This window comes from Triticum urartu, chromosome 5, assembly GCF_003073215.2.
Source record: "Triticum urartu cultivar G1812 chromosome 5, Tu2.1, whole genome shotgun sequence".
NCBI classification, from domain to species: Eukaryota; Viridiplantae; Streptophyta; class Magnoliopsida; order Poales; family Poaceae; genus Triticum; species Triticum urartu.
Window position 1 is genome coordinate 377,288,000 of NC_053026.1, and position 16,831 is coordinate 377,304,830.

The 16,831-nt window shown below is 46.9% G+C and overlaps 1 protein-coding gene across 1 annotated transcript; it reads left to right on the forward strand.

Annotated features, from left to right (window-relative positions):
• Positions 1-390: 390 nt before the first annotated feature.
• On the forward strand, positions 391-4,241 carry LOC125509144 (probable protein arginine N-methyltransferase 1). The gene is made up of 9 exons (XM_048674046.1): positions 391-715; positions 1,703-1,713; positions 1,867-2,022; positions 2,586-2,649; positions 2,744-2,886; positions 3,047-3,134; positions 3,259-3,374; positions 3,480-3,630; positions 3,733-4,241. Exons 1-9 carry the CDS (start codon positions 508-510, stop codon positions 3,936-3,938), a joined length of 1,143 nt encoding a protein of 380 aa, XP_048530003.1. The 5' UTR covers positions 391-507; the 3' UTR covers positions 3,939-4,241.
• The last annotated feature ends 12,590 nt before the right edge of the window (positions 4,242-16,831 follow it).

Here is a 16,831-nt window from a genome sequence, read left to right on the forward strand (position 1 = left end):
TTTCTAATAATAATAAATAAGTACTCCAGTATTTTTAAATATGTACTCCCTCCGCCCGAAAATACTTGTCATCAAAATAGACAAAAAAATGTATCTAGAACTAAAATACATTTAGATACATCTCTTTTTTATTCATTTTGATGACAAATATTTCCGGACGGAGGGAGTAGTATAGAGAAGAGACTTAGATGCATGAGTAACTTTATTTTCCAAATATGTGCCACAAGCCATAGTCACCGACGGCAGCAGTTTTGCCGAATTTTGCCACACAAGGTGGGAGTCCGACTGTGACTCCTTTTGCGGTTGGAGCCACACAAGGTGGAGTCAGCACGCCGGACTGAGAGAGATATTTACGCCACGGTGGCCACCCATATAAAACCTCCGCGTTCCCGTCCCGTCCCTCCCTCCCCTCCCAAAACCCTACCCTAGCCCAGCCTCCCCTGCTTTGCGGCGCGCCAGAGCGAGCGAGCGAGCAAGCCAGCCCAAAACCCACCGGCGCCGGGCGAGATGGATCGGCGCAAGGGCAGCGGCAGCCGCGACGCCAACGGCGGCCTCGCGGAGGCGACGGCGTCCAGGCTCAGGTTCGAGGACGCCGACGAGGTGGCCGGGGAGGTCGGGATGGAGGTGGAGGAGGGCCCCGCCGCGCCCGGGGAGGAGGTCATCGGCAACGACAAGACCAGCGCCGACTACTACTTCGACTCCTACTCCCACTTCGGTACGCGCCCTCGGCCCGATTCCCGTGGATTTCTGTTACAGCCAGCGTTGGGTTTTTTTTTTCAATCTTTGATTGACTAGTTTACGGAGAGCATAAGGTGTTATATCGTCCGGTTGTATTGGCGAAAAAATTGGTGCCGAAGATTTGATCTTTCGCAGGTCTAGTGCAGCATGCGAAACAACTAGTGTACCTGAACTGTAGGATTTCCCTCAGTTGGATCAAACACTAATTCTCACCCTATAAACGTGATGATTGGTGAAAATGAGATTGTTTTATTTGCAATTGCTCTGGGTAGATTATATCATTATAGGCTATACTGGTTCTTGCTTTGATTGTTTTATTTGCAATTGCTCTGGGTAGATTATATCATTATAGGCTATACTGGTTCTTGCTTCGAAATCTTTTGTTGATACTCCAGATATTTGTTGGCGTCATTTTTAATTTGACCTTAGGTTGTTGCTTTGCTGAATGAAAATTTGACCTTTAGTTAAGCTGTTCATTAGTTGCAATTTTAAAAATTGTAGTTGCTTGTTATGGCGTGGTGGTAAAGGTTGGTGGTCCTTACTACTTGTTTTCTTTCATGTGCTTATTATTGTTAGGGAGTATTAGTTACCCTTTTGTCCCCATGTTTACTGCCTAGTTGTTTGGTGCTAAATTTTTTATGCTGTGGTTTAGTGTGACATTGTATGAAAAAGGGCCATTTTCTTGTTCTGTTTAATAGTCTAGCCATGTTCTAGTGTCAGGATGGTGGTCTTTTGAAGTCTTGCTCTTTTATTGGTGGGTTTACCATGTTTATGCTGTTTCGCACTGGCAAACATCATCAGCATCGAATTATATAGTTCCTGAGTTCCTTACTGGATCGAGTGTATCACTTACTATTTTATTATGTCATATGTGTTTACTTCCATGAACTGTCTAAAATGTAGTGTCTGTTTTGCAATAAGTTTATTTTGTACTCATACTTTACCCTTGGTGTTTGTTTTGCAGGTATTCATGAAGTAAGCAGTTCTGAATGAAACACCACCCCCCCCCCCCTCTCTCTCTCTCGCAATTTTAAATTTTTCATCGTTGTATAATAGTCCTTGTTTTACTCTTTAGATGTGCCGACCAAATATGTGTGGTGCCAATTATTTTCCATGTATTGATTGCAGGAAATGCTAAAAGATGTTGTTCGGACAAGATCATATCAAAATGTTATCACCCAGAATAACTTTCTTTTCAAGGACAAAATAGTCCTTGATGTTGGTGCTGGGACCGGTATCCTATCACTTTTTTGTGCGAAGGCAGGAGCTAAGCATGTCTATGCGGTCAGTGTACTAAATTAATGTTTTCAATTCAAGTCTACAATGGTGATTTAGTTACCCAAAGCTATTGTAATGAATGCCCATTATTTGAATAAACTGGTATATTGGCTGAAGCACTTGTCTTCCATACAGTTGTGTGTACCCAACTATCTATGATCTGAATGAAATAGTTAACTTTGCCCACCAATATATTCTAGTACCATGAAAATAATGTAAAAAACATGTCTCTGGTAATGAAGAGCCATAAAATATTGACCTACCTATGTTTATCCTACTGTTGCCTTGCATTTGTTTTTCCTGGGTACGTATTTCAATAGATAGCACACCAAGCCCCTGATCCCCCACCCACACATGCACACAAAAAAAGAAGGGAAAAAAATGAAGCACACAAAGTGATTGTCTATGTTGTCCTGTGAAGTTTGGGATTTCAGATATTCCTTAGTTTGAGGTGCAGGGGATTATTTTTGTCATTTTACTCTGGCTGAATGAACACTTATTGTCACTTCTTACTATGCTTCTAACCTTCTTTCATTTTCCTAACATAGAGTTGTTCTTTTCATTTACAGATTGAATGCTCACAGATGGCGGACATGGCAAAGGAAATTGTGAAAACAAATGGATTTTCTGAAGGTGATTTCCTGTCATTTTACTATCTATTCTATGATAGTTCTTATAGCATGTTAATCTCTTGTTGTGATATACTTACATTGTGCTTCCGTTGCAGTCATTACGGTAATAAAAGGGAAAGTTGAAGAAATTGAGCTTCCTGTCCCAAAAGTAGATGTCATAATCTCTGAATGGATGGGTTATTTCCTCCTGTTTGAGAATATGTTGGACACTGTTCTTTTTGCACGTGATAAATGGCTGGTAAGTGACCCTTCACAGGGTTCAAGTGTTTACATTTCCTTCTTTGTTGTTTCTTTTAACTTGGTACTCCAAGAGGCAACGTTGATTGAATATTCGGACCTGCTGTTTTGTACTGGAACTTTGTGGGATTGTAGCTTATATTACTTTTTGTTATGTGTAGGCTGATGATGGTGTTGTCCTGCCAGACAAAGCCTCTTTACATCTTACTGCAATTGAAGATGCAGAATACAAGGAGGACAAAATTGAATGTAAGTATGGTGGTGCATGGTGCACTGGAGTATCTGCATATGAGTTTCATGCAGCATGTGTTCAGAAGTTTTCCTGAACTCATATTTATATTTCTCTGATGGCGTTGTTTCTTTACCCTTGCAGTTTGGAATAATGTGTATGGCTTTGATATGAGCTGTATTAAGAAACAGGCAATGATGGAGCCACTTGTAGATACTGTGGATCAAAATCAGATCGTCACTAACTGTCAGTTACTGAAGGTAATGGCGTACTTCTCAACCAAGTTATCTTTTGTTTTTGTATTATATCTGTTCAATTGGCAGATCGGATTAAATCCTTTTGTCTATTTGATATGCGTGTTTCAGACGATGGATATTTCCAAGATGTCATCTGGGGATGCATCATTTACTGTGCCGTTCAAATTGGTAGCAGAGCGTAATGACTTCATTCATGCTCTTGTTGCTTACTTTAACGTGTCATTCACCAAATGCCATAAGCTGATGGGCTTCTCGACAGGTTTGTCTGTCGTCACCTTTTATCATCCAAAGTACGCTTGTCTAGCTCCTTTCTTCAAGCAATCCGGTAGTAATGAATGTACACACAATTTACTGTTTGCAGGGCCCAGATCAAAGTCCACTCACTGGAAGCAGACTGTTCTGTATCTCGAGGATGTGGTAACTATCTGCGAGGGAGAGACTCTGTCGGGCAGCATGACAGTTGCAAACAACAAAAAGAACCCTCGGGACATCGACATTACGCTGAAATACGCCATAAACGGCAATAGGTGCAAGGTGTCCAGAACACAACACTACAAGATGCGGTGACCAACACGAGGAACTCAGCTGCCGTGCAGTCCACTCAATTTTGGTCGACTGAGTATCTTGTGTTTTGCAAAATTTGATGCTTGTTCCCCGGTCTTGTATTTTAACATGCGCTTGTCAGGCACCTAGGCAACAAAGTAGAAAGTAGAGTTTGACTGGCATGTTAATGTAGTTTGCTTCATTGCAAATCTATATGTTGTGTCCGTGGCACAGGTATTTCGGGAAGTTTGTTGTACACGATTGTGTCAAAAGTGGATCCATAATAGATCACAACCCTCGCAATTTATGGGTTGATATCTTCTGCTACTGTGGTCTTCTGTTATGTCCTATTTGTGTGTGTGGCCATTATTTTTATTGCCTGAGCATATATTTCCTTTGCTAATTGATCTTTTGCGTGCAAAACAGTGCATTCATATTATATATTATTTATCTATCCCTAATAATAAAGCACGGATTGACTTTGTGGGTGTGGTAGGCAGCTGCCTATACGTCAAAAGCATTGCGCGACTTGGGCTTGCACCCGCGTGTTATGGCTCCTGGGCCAGTTGCCTTGGCCCGTTTAAGTCAAAAGCATTGCGCGACTTGGGCTTGCACCCGCGTGTTATGGCTCCTGGGCCAGTCGCCTTGGCCCGTTTAAGTCACACACCTGGTGAAAGGTGGCCCCGCTGCAGTGGAGGACGGGAGGCAAAAATTGATGCTGGTATGGTGTTTCGGGAATCAATAAGCAAATGAAGATACAGACGCTGAAAGAGAAACGAGGAAAGAGGAGGATCGAGTGCTGCTGTTGAAGCTGACAGTAGCGGCTAGCGCTCTACCGTGGCGACCGAGTTTGATCTTGGGCAGCCCGTGGCAAAGCTTAAGAAGAAGGGGGAGCTAGCGGCCATGGCCTCGGCTCGCTGCGAGCGTCGACCGTTCAATCTCGCATGCAGCAAGGGGCTACGAGAGCAGGCGTGTTGCACCTTACTTTATTTTTCTACTAGCAAGATGCCCGTGCATTGCATGGAACATTAAGATGCATTTTTTTAATAAAATACATGTTGTGATTAATCCATGCAGGATTAATCTCATGTGTAAAAACTAATGATATTTTAATTTTATCAGAAAAATGGTATCTCGAGAATTTCATCGAAAAAATGATATCTCGAGAAAGATAAGAGATAAGATGAGGAGGAGTGGGGCGTGGTGGTGACTGGTGGTCGGACTGGGTGGGGGCATGGGGATGGACGGCGCTAGTAGCAGCCACCATGCCAGATTATTCCAGAGACTTCCTATCCATCAGATATAGATCAAACGGTCTATATTACAAGATGATGGACACACCATCATCATCAACTCGGTTTTTATTTATTTATAAAAGTAGAGATTTAAGCCGGGTGGACTTCTTTGTCAGCCAAATTGGCCTTCCGGCCTAATGTGCACTGACTAAGATTGAGGCTTACTCACGATTTTTTTTTGCCCAAAGTGAAACACGGTAAAAAAATGTAAAAACCGGCACAAGCTTTTGAGCTACAATTTTATATGCTATGGTAACCAGGTCACAATGGATCGTAGGGTATGTATAAACTCAGATTTCGTCTGGCTTGTTGTACACTATATTGTTAATTTCATCCGATTTAATTTCTAACCACGGCAACAATGCTCAGTTTATTGAAGCTAAGGAGCAATAGGTATGATGCATGTCCTGAATTTTTGCATTGAGATTCAGACAATACCACAGTTGAGACTACTAACCGTGATATTGATGTATGATGTTTCTGGAAAAGAGCAAGGATGCTATGAACAAATTTAAGTGGTCAAGGACGGCAATACATACCATCTTCCCAAACTAGCGTCCCAAAATAGCTTTCATCTATAATTATGCTACAGTAATCTGCAACTGTAACGTCCGAATAATCATGCTACAGTAATCCCACGTTAACAATGCCACGTCACCTACGTTACTGTTGCTAATCTTTCGTTAGTTAACCAATTCAAAAATCAATTCAAAATATGGCAAACAAACAAATGTCTTCAAACATTGAAACAAAAATGTTCAACGGGTGCCAAATATTGCACTGGTAATTATTGTGAATAAAACATTTTTTAGAAGATGTCTAAATATTTTAAAGTGAATTAAAACAGGAAAGAGAAATAAATAAAAGAAAATGCAAAACAGAAAACAAAATAAAATAAAAGAGAGAACTCCCCCCCACTGGGCCAGTCGGCCCAGCTGCTAGCCAGGCCGCCCAAACCGGCCAGTGCACCCCCACTCTCCATAACCCCCACGACACCCAAACCCTAGCCCAACCGCTTCACTCCTCCCCAATCGCTCTCTCCCCCTCCTGATCCGATCTGGATCGGGATCGAACCCGACGCCCATCGCCGTCCACCGCCGCTCGGAACACCGCTCGACGCCGGGGCCACCTCGCCGAGCCTTCTCCACCGGACTGCCTCCCCTACGCGCATCGTCCCCGTCTTCCCACCTTGACCCCCGCTGCCCCCGACCCTACAAATCGCGGTGAGGCCCCGCCTCCCTCCGCTCCGCACGGTCACCGCATGCCGCCGCTCTGCCCGCCTCTACTCCCTCGCGCCGACGTGCACGCGCGCGCACGCAGCCACAACCGCACCCGAAGCTGCACGAGCTCTGCCTTCCCCGCTACACCTCGCTCGCGCCGTCGCCCTGCCTTGCCTCGCCGGCAGCCGCACCCTGCCTGCTGAGCCCGCGGCAACCGCGTTGCCGCTACTCCCGACCGCGGGGCTCCACGCCTATGCCACTCCACGCCCCTGCCGCTCCTTCCCCGTACGTCGTGCCTCGTCCATCGCCCCGCTTGCGCCGCTGCCGCCGGCCGATTCCGCTGCTGCCCTCGTTCGCCGTTGTGCCGCTGCGTGCTCCCGCGCACTGCAGCCAGGAACGCGCCGCGCGTCCACCCCCTTCTTCGCCCGGCCGCTGCTCACTGGAGCTCCCCGCCGCGCCGCATCGCTCCCACCGGCCACCTCCGCGCCTTCACTGCACCCCCCTGCCCCGACCGGCCACAGGCCGCCGGAGCCCCCACGCCGCACGCCCCCCTGCTCCCCCACGGCGCTCACCTTTGCCCCGGCCAGCGCCGGGGGCCAGCCTAGCCGCGCCCGCCTCCAGCGCCCGTTAGCGCCCAGGCGCCCGCTAGTGCCCGCACGCCCGTTCGGGCCACGCCCGATAGGCCCTCTGGCCTATGACAAACAGGGCCCACGCCCAGAACGTTAAAAAAAAGGAAATTTAAAAATAATAATAAAAAATAAATGAATAATAACTTAAGAATTAATTAACTTAATTAATTTTGATTAATTAAACTAATTAATCATGATAGTTAGTCTAGTCAATGACGAACGGGACCCACATGTCAGTTTGACCAGTCAACACCTTTGTTGACTGCTGACGTCAGCAAAAACTATTCTGGATAATGTTGAACTAGATTAATTAAATAAATCCTAAAAATGATTTAAATCTTTTAAAATTAATATAAAATAAACCATAGCTCAGATGAAAATACTTTCTACATGAAAGTTGTTCAGATTGACGAGACGAATCCGGATACGCAGCCCGTTCATCCGCCACACATCCCTAACATATTGAACTCGCAACTTTTCCCCTCCGGTTCATCTGTCCGAAAACGCGAAACACCGGGAATACTTTCCCGGATGTTTCCCCCCTTCGCCGGTATCACCTACTACCGCTATTGGGCACCTAGCATCACGCTTTGTCATGTCATGCATCGTCATACATTTGTTTGCATTATATTTATTGTTTCTTCCCCCTCTTCTCTCGCTAGACTCCGAGACCGACGCTGCTGCTGGTGCCCCGTCTGACTACGCTGTTGACGACCCCTCCTTCTTGCCAGAGCAACCAGGCAAGCACCCCCCTTGATCACAAAATATCGCCTATTCTTCTCTATACTGCTTGCATTAGAGGACTGTATCATGTTACTGCTTTCCGTCAATCCTATTCTGCTGCATAGCCTGTCTTTGCCACTACTGTTGTTACCTTTACCTGCAATCCTACATGCTTAATATAAGATGCTAGTATTCCATCAGTGGCCCTACCTTCTTGTCCGTCTGCTGTGCTATACTATCGGGCCGTGATCACTCGGGAGGTGATCATGGGTATATACTATATACTTTATACATGATACATGTGGTGACTAAAGTCGGGTCAGCTCGAGGAGTACCCGTGAGTGATTCACGGATTGGGGGCTGAAAGGACCTTTGTCCCAATGGCCCTCTGTGTGGATCTTGGTGTCGGAGCGACAGGGCAGGTTGAGACCACCTAGGACAGAGGTGGGCCTGGCCCTAGTCGGCGTTCGCGGTTACTTCAAAATAACACGCTTAACGAGTTCTCTATATTTGATCTGAGTCTGGCCACTGGCCTATACGCACTAACCAAGTACGCGGGAACAGTTATGGGCACTCGACGTCATGGTATCAGCCGAAGCCTTCGTGACATCAACGACTGAGCGGCGCGCGCCAGATTGGACCGCGTAATGTGACTTCCTCTGTAATGGAGGTTGCTAGGTCTGCTTACGGCCGCGTTCGCAACGTGCAGGTGTGCAATGGGCGATGGGCCCAGACCCTTGCGCCATAGGATTTAGACCGGCGTGCTGACCTCTCTGTTGTGCCTAGGTGGGGCTGCGACATGTTGATCTTCCGAGGCCGGGCATGACCCAGGAAAGTGTGTCCGGCCAAATGGGATCGAGCGTGTTGGGTTATGTGGTGCACACCTGCAGGGAAGTTTATCTATTCGAATAGCCGTGTCCCTCGGTAAAAGGACGACCCGGAGTTGTACCTTGACCTTATGACAACTAGAATTGGATACTTAATAAAACACACCCTTCCAAGTGCCAGATATAACCCGGTGATCGCTCTCTAACAGGGCGACGAGGAGGGGATCGCCGGGTAGGATTTATGCTATGCGATGCTACTTGGTGAACTTACCATCTACTCTCTTCTACATGCCGCAAGATGGAGGTGGCCAGAAGCGTAGTCTTCGACAGGGTTAGCTATCCCCCTCTTATTCTGGCATTCTGCAGTTCAGTCCACCGATATGGCCCTTTACACATATACCCATGCATATGTAGTGTAGCTCCTTGCTTGCGAGTACTTTGGATGAGTACTTACGGTTGCTTTTCTCCCCCCTTTCCCCCTTTCCTTTCTCTCTGGTTGTCGCAACCAGATGCCAGAGCCCAGGAGCCAGACGCCACCATCGACGATGACTCCTACTACACCGGAGGTGCCTACTACTATGTTCAGGCTGCTGACGACGACCGGGAGTAGTTTAGGAGGATCCCAGGCAGGAGGCCTGCGCCTCTTTCGATCTGTATCCCAGTTTGTGCTAGCCTTCTTAAGGCAGACTTGTTTAACTTATGTCTGTACTCAGATATTGTTGCTTCCGCTGACTCGTCTATGATCGAGCACTTGTATTCGAGCCCTCGAGGCCCCTGGCTTGTATTATGATGCTTGTATGACTTATTTATGTTTTAGAGTTGTGTTGTGATATCTTCCCGTGAGTCCTTGATCTTGATCGTACACGTTTGCGTGCATGATTAGTGTATGATTGAATCGGGGGCGTCACAAGTTGGTATCAGAGCTGACTGCCTATAGGAATCCCCCTTCCACACTCCTTGGCCGAAGTCGAGTCTAGACATTGCAAAACTTTTTACTAACATGGCTGTGTGTCTTACGGGCCCACGTCGCCATTGGGTGGTACTAGGATCTTTTACACCTCAACCTTTACTCTGGGACTCTGAACTATCTTCTACTCGGGTTAAACGAATTTACTAACTCTAACACTAGGATCCCGTGACCACATTCATCCCAAAGTTGGATAAGCCATAGTTATTCCTTAGAATAGTATTTTGAACAATTCCCACACTGTCATTTGACTCCTTTGAAACATCTTTTTTTCCAGATGGAACCCACAAGGCAGGTCGTGCGCCACACGACGGCCATTGGTGCCTCGAGATCACCCGCTGTGCTAGCTGAGATGATGACCTATCTGGGTTATCGCTGGCACCCTGAGTACACCGTCTACGAGGAGTACCAGGACTTTAACTAGGAGCAGTATCGTGCCATCGTCCATCTCTATTCTCGGGAGTATGACTCCACTACTGTGCTGCACACCGCTCATGGTGTTGGAGTGACCATCGATATGGCAGTTCACGATGCTGCTTATGCTGCTCTGACACGTCTTGTTGGAGAGTATCGGGAGTTGGACACCTCCCTTTTCAGGCACATTGCTATCGCATCCGATGTTGGAGTGGAGGGATACTACATTGCTGCCTACTCCACTGTCACCTGAGAGCCCTTCTACAATCAGAACTTGGTTCTGCATGATGATGGGCTGGATCAAGCTAACCGAGCTCTTCGCCACGAGTTGTACACCACCCGTCAGCACCTTTACCGTGCTCTGACGCTGTTGCACCCCCTTGTCCGATCTGATGGTCTGCCGCGTTCTGCGGTCTACCCAGCCAGGACCGTGATGCCCCAGGGTGTCGGCTGGCCAGATGTGGGAGGCTAGTCTCCCACACTTGGTCCTCTTCTGCCACTTGAGCGTCGGGTTCTGCACTAGAGTATCCGCGGACCCCAGGTTGCTGACATGGAGTTCCCGATGCGACACTACCAGCTTTCAGGCTACACCTACCTCCACAGTTCCTCTTGGGACTGATGTAGTCTTGCTTATTAGTATTAGGTGCCTTCGTTGCGAGCCTGCGTGCCGCCTATGATGTCTTTAGTCTATGTACTGAACTCTGTGTACCGAACTCTATGCATGATCCCTTTTGTAAGTTATGCCGACTACTATGTAGTATCTATCGTGCTCCTTTCATTATGCATGTTTCATCATGAATGATTCTTGTCCTTGCAAATTTCTCAATGCTGAACTACCCCTGTTATATATTAGCAGGATGGTTAGACCAGGTTGTCGTGGTAGTGGTGGCAACGCCCCACCACCGCCTGAGTACATGGCTGGTATGATCCAACAGTTCGAACTGAACCGCCAATTCATGGAAAATATGATGGCTCAGTTCCCTCGCCCAATATGAACCAGTAGCCAGCCCAAGTGACTCTGCAGGATTTCATGCGCCTCAACCCAACTGTGTACCGTAGCTCAACTCAGCCTCTGGATGCTGATGACTAGCTCCGTGACATCTCCTATGAGATGGAGTCTGCTGATGTAGCCCCTGCCAGCTATGTCACCTTTGCTTTCCTTCTTCCTGAAGGGACCCGCAACTCAATGGTGGGACAACCACAGGCGTACTCTGCCAGCTGGAACAATCATCACCTGGCCAGACTTCCAAGTTGCTTTCCGTGCCCGCTTCATTCCTCAGGGAGTCATCACCTGGCCAGACTTCCAACCGGAAGAAGCGTGAGTTCCGCAACCTCACCCAAGGCGACAAAACTGTGGAAGCTTATCAGCGGGAGTTTCTGGACTTGTCCCGCTATGCTGAAGAGGACATTGCAACTGATGTTCGTAGACAGGAGAAGTTTCATGACGACCTTCAAGCTGACATCAAGCTCGCACTGCTAGTGCATGACTTTACTGATTTCGCCACCTTGGTGAACAAAGCTATCAATGTTGAAACTGGTCTGCAGGAACACCAGAGCTCTCTCAGGTGCAACCGTGATACGGGCTCATCTTCGGGCCCGCCCTCGCAGAAGCGTAAGATCTGGATCCCGAACAGCATGTACCATCCAAATGCACCTGCCCCAAGGCAGACCTACGCTGCACCTCGTCTGCCTCCCCCCATCTAGGCAGCCAAGACTTCCAGATCCACCACCCGGAGCTCCTGTTCCCACTCCCAATAATGGTCTGTGCTACAAGTGTGGTCAACCAGGTCACCTTGCCAGGAACTGCTATCAGAATCAGAACCAGAATCAACTGGCCCTTCCAGCAGCTGGCCGTGGAAACAACCAGCCCCGCAACAACAATGCCAAGTCTTATGGACGTGTTCATGCCAACCACGTTGATCTCAATGAAGCTCAAGACCAGCCTGCTACTATGATGGGTACACTTCTCGTAAATTCAGTACCAACATCCGTTTTATTTGATACAGGTGCATCACATTCATTCATGTCAGGAGATTTTGCATTCATGCATGGCATTAAAAGCGAAGATATGAATGCTTCACTATTAGTACACACCCCTGCGGGCCAATGTCGAACCTCCATGATTTGCAACGACGTCCCCGTTGAAATCGAAGGACTGGAATTTCTTGTCTCTCCCATCGTACTGAAGTCCTGTAGCATTGATCTCATTCTGGGAATGAATTGGTTAAAAGTGCATACTGCTTCAATCGTTTGCGCTACTAAGACCGTCCATCTGCTACACCCTTCAGATGAAAGAGTTACTTACCAAGCTCATCTGGTGCAAAATGCCGAGGCAAGGCTCTATGCATTGAATGCTGCACCACTCGAGGGTATTGAAAACATTCCCGTCGTGCGTGAATTCCTCGACGTCTTTCCTGAAGAACTTCCAGGGATTCCCCCTACTAGGGCTGTCGAATTCATCATCGACTTGAAACCAGGCACCACTCCTATAGCCAAGCGGCCCTACAAGATGCCGCCGCATGAACTCCTTGAGCTTAAGGAGGAAATCGACAAATCTCTTCGCAGTGGTTTCATTTGCCCAAGTTGCTCTCCTTGGGGAGCACCTTCTCTATTTGTCAAGAAGAAGGATGGGACAAACCGATTGGTCCAAGAATACCGCCCTATTAACCAAGCTACCATTCAGAACGAATACCCTCTTCCTCGGATCAATGATCTATATGATCAACTGGCTGGTTCATCAGTGTTCTCCAAACTCGACTTGAGGTTGGGTTACCACCAGATCCATGTTTGTGAAGAGGATATCCCAAAGACTGCCTTCGTGACTCGATATGATTCATACGAGTACACTGTCATGTCATTCGGCTTAACCAATGCTCCAGCCACCTTCTCTCGTCTGATGAACTATATATTCATGGATTGCCTCGACAAGTTTGTCGTGGTTTATCTGGATGATATCCTGGTATTTTCCAAGAACGAAGAAGAGCATGCTGAACATCTTTGCCTTATGCTAGAAAAGCTATGAGAGCATCAGCTATGTGCCAAGTTCTCCAAATGTGAATTCTGGCCACCAGAAGTAACCTATCTTGGGCATGTCATCTCTAAGGATGGTATTGCCGTCAACCCTGAATGAGTCCAGGCTATTCTTGATTGGACTCCTCCCAAGAACGTTAAGCAAGTCAGAAGTTTTCTCGGACTCGCCAGCTATTGCCGTTGATTCGTCGAGAACTTCTCCAAGATCGCCAGGCCTCTGACTAACCTGTTGCATAAGGGCGTCAAGTTCCAATGGACAGACAAATGTCAGGAAAGTTTCCAGGCACTCAAAGACAAGTTGACTTCTGCTCCAGTGCTTGCTCCACCTGATAATAAGAAGGACTTCGTCATTTACTGCGACGCTTCCCGTCAAGGGTTAGGCTGTGTCCTAATGCAAGACCGCAAAGTGATTGCTTATGCCTCTCGGCAATTGTGCCCTCACGAAGAGAACTACCTAGTTCACGACCTTGAGCTTGTTGCTGTCATTCATGCGCTAAAACAGTGGCGACATTACCTTCTCGGTAATCGTTGCGAGATCTTCATCGACCACCAAAGTCTGAAGTATCTGTTTACTCAGCCAGACCTGAACCTCCGTCAGCAGAGATGGATGGAGATTGTCGCAGACTTTGACTTGGGTATTTCCTATACACCAGGCAAGGCTAATGTGATGGCTAATGCCTTGAGCCGCAAGTCTTACTGCAACCACCTCCAGGTTCGCAAAGTTCAGCCCTCACTTGTTGAAGAATTCAGAAAGCTGAACCTCCATATTGTTCCTCCGGGTGCACTCGCTCCCCCTCCTAAGGAGTTTCGCAAGATGAACCTCTGTGTTGTTTCCCAGGGTTCCCTCAATACCCTGGCTGTCGAACCAGATCTCTTGGACTCCATCAAGAGAACAGGGATATGACTCTGAAGCCCACAAGATTAAGCGCTACCTCGTAGAAGGAAATCCCTCATTCTTCACTATTGCTGATGATGGCACTTTGTACTTCAAGGGCCACCTAGTGGTGCCATGTGCAGAGAAAAACCTGGATATGACACAGGAGGTTATGAAAGAAGCTCATGATATGCCTTTGTCTATTCATCCTGGTAGTACAAAGATGTACCAAGACATTCGTCAAAGATTATGGTGGTCTAATATGAAGTAAGACATTGCTCGTTATGTTGCTGAGTGTGACGTTTGCCGTCGTATCAAAGCAGAACACCAAAGGCCTGCTGGAACTCTGCAACCTATCTCTATTCCTGAATGGAAATGGGACCATGTTGAAATGGACTTCGTCACTAGATTTCCCAAATCGCAGAAAGGTAATGATGCTATTCTTGTCGTCATTGACCGACTTTCTAAAGTTGCACATTTTCTGGCAGTCAAAGAAACGATCAGTGCTAGTAAGCTGGCAACTCTCTATATGTCCAGGGTTGTTTCACTCCATGTTATTCCATTGGTTATCAGCTCAGACCGTGGCAGCTTATTCACTTCAAGATTCTGGGCAAGTTTCCAAGAAGTTATGAGAACTCATATATCATTCAGTACTGCATTTCATCCTCAATCGCAAGGGCAAGTTGAGCGTGTCAACCAAGTTCTTGAAGACATGCTTCGAGCTTGTGTTATTTCCTTCGGCAAGAAATGGGAGGAATCTCTCCCGTATGCTGAGTTCTCTTATAACAATAGCTATCAAGCTAGTCTAAAGTGATAACCCACAAGTATAGGGGATCGCAACAGCTTTCGAGGGTAGAGTATTCAACCCAAATTTATTGATTTGACACAAGGGGAGCCAAAGAATATTCTCAAGTATTAGCAACTGAGTTGTCAATTCAGCCACACCTGGAAACTTAGTATCTGCAGCAAAGTGTTTAGTAGCAAAGTAATATGATAGTGGTGGTAACGGTAACAAAAGTAAAGGAAGCAAAAGTAATATTTTTGGTATTTTGTAGTGATTGTAAGAGTAACAACGGGAAAGTAAATAAGCGTAAACCAGTATATGGAAAGCTCGTAGTGAAGGAAATATGCCCTAGAGGCAATAATAAAGTTATTATTTATTTCCTTATATCATGATAAATGTTTATTATTCATGCTAGAATTGTATTAACCGGAAACATAATACATGTGTGAATACATAGACAAACAGAATGTCACTAGTATGCCTCTACTTGACTAGCTCGTTAATCAAAGATGGTTATGTTTCCTAACCATGGACAAAGAGTTGTTATTTGATTAACGGGATCACATCATTAGTTGAATGATCTGATTGACATGACCCATTCCATTAGCTTACCACCCGATCGTTTAGTATGTTGCTATTGCTTTCTTCATGACTTATACATGTTCCCATAACTATGAGATTATGCAACTCCCGTTTACCGGAGGAACACTTTGGGTACTACCAAACGTCACAACGTAACTGGGTGATTATAAAGGAGTACTACAGGTGTCTCCAATGGTACATGTTGGGTTGGCGTATTTCGAGATTAGGTTTTGTCACTCCGATTGTCGGAGAGGTATCTCTGGGCCCTCTCGGTAATGCACATCACATAAGCCTTGCAAGCATTGCAACTAATGAGTTAGTTGCGAGATGATGTATTACGGAACGAGTAAAGAGACTTGCCAGTAACGAGATTGAACTAGGTATTGGATACCGACGATCGAATCTCGGGCAAGTAACATACCGGTGACAAAGGGAACAACGTATGTTGTTATGCGGTCTGACCGATAAAGATCTTCGTAGAATATGTAGGAGCCAATATGGGCATCCAGGTCCCGCTATTGGTTATTGACCGGAGACGTGTCTCGGTCATGTCTACATTGTTCTCGAACCCGTAGGGTCCGCACGCTTAAGGTTACGATGACAGTTATATTATGAGTTTATACATTTTGATGTACCGAAGGTTGTTCGGAGTCCCGGATGTGATCATGGACATGACGAGGAGTCTCGAAATGGTCGAGACGTAAAGATTGATATATTGGAAGCCTATGTTTGGATATCGGAAGTGTTCCGGGTGACATCGGGATTTTACCGGAATACCGGGAGGGTTACCGGAACCCCCCGGGAGCTATATGGGCCATAGTGGGCCTTAGTGGAAAAGAGAAGGGGCTGCCCTAGATGGGCTGCGCGCCTCCCCCTTCCCCTATTCCTATTAGGACTCGGCCCCCTCCTCCTCTTTTCCCCCTCCGAGGAATCCTAGTTGGACTAGGATTGGGGGGGGGGGGAATCCTACTCCCAGAGGGAGTAGGACTCTCCTGCGCCCTCCTCCTTGGCCGGCCAGCCCTCCCCCTTGGCTCCTTTATATACGGAGGCAGGGGACACCTCTAGACACACAAGTTGATCCACGTGATCTATTCCTTAGCCGTGTGCGGTGCCCCCTGCCACCATATTCCTCGATAATACTGTAGCGGAGTTTAGGCGAAGCCCTGCTGCTGTAGTTCATCAAGATCGTCACCACGCCGTCGTGCTGACGGAACTCTTCCCCGACACTTTGCTGGATCGGAGTCTGGGGATCGTCATCGAGCTGAACGTGTGCTCGAACTCGGAGGTGCCGTAGTTTTGGTGCTTGATCGGTTGGATCGTGAAGACGTACGACTACTTCCTCTACGTCGTGTCAGCGCTTCCGCAGTCGGTCTGCGTTGGGTACGTAGACAACACTCTCCTGTCTTGTTGCTATGCATCACATGATCTTGCGTGTGCGTAGGAATTTTTTTGAAATTACTACGTTCCCCAACACGTAGGCGTCGGACCGGTAATGGATAATTATGCCGGATGCGGTTCATCATGTAACAGTCATAACATAGGATGACACAGAACTAGCTCCAATTCATCAAT

Coding starts and splice junctions, on each gene's coding strand:
- LOC125509144 (XM_048674046.1), top strand. CDS start 508: ATGGATCGGCGCAAGGGCAGCGGCAGCCGCGACGCCAACGGCGGCCTC. Junction 2,887..3,046: donor TTGCACGTGATAAATGGCTG/GTAAGTGACCCT, acceptor TGTTATGTGTAG/GCTGATGATGGTGTTGTCCT. Junction 3,135..3,258: donor CAAGGAGGACAAAATTGAAT/GTAAGTATGGTG, acceptor TTACCCTTGCAG/TTTGGAATAATGTGTATGGC.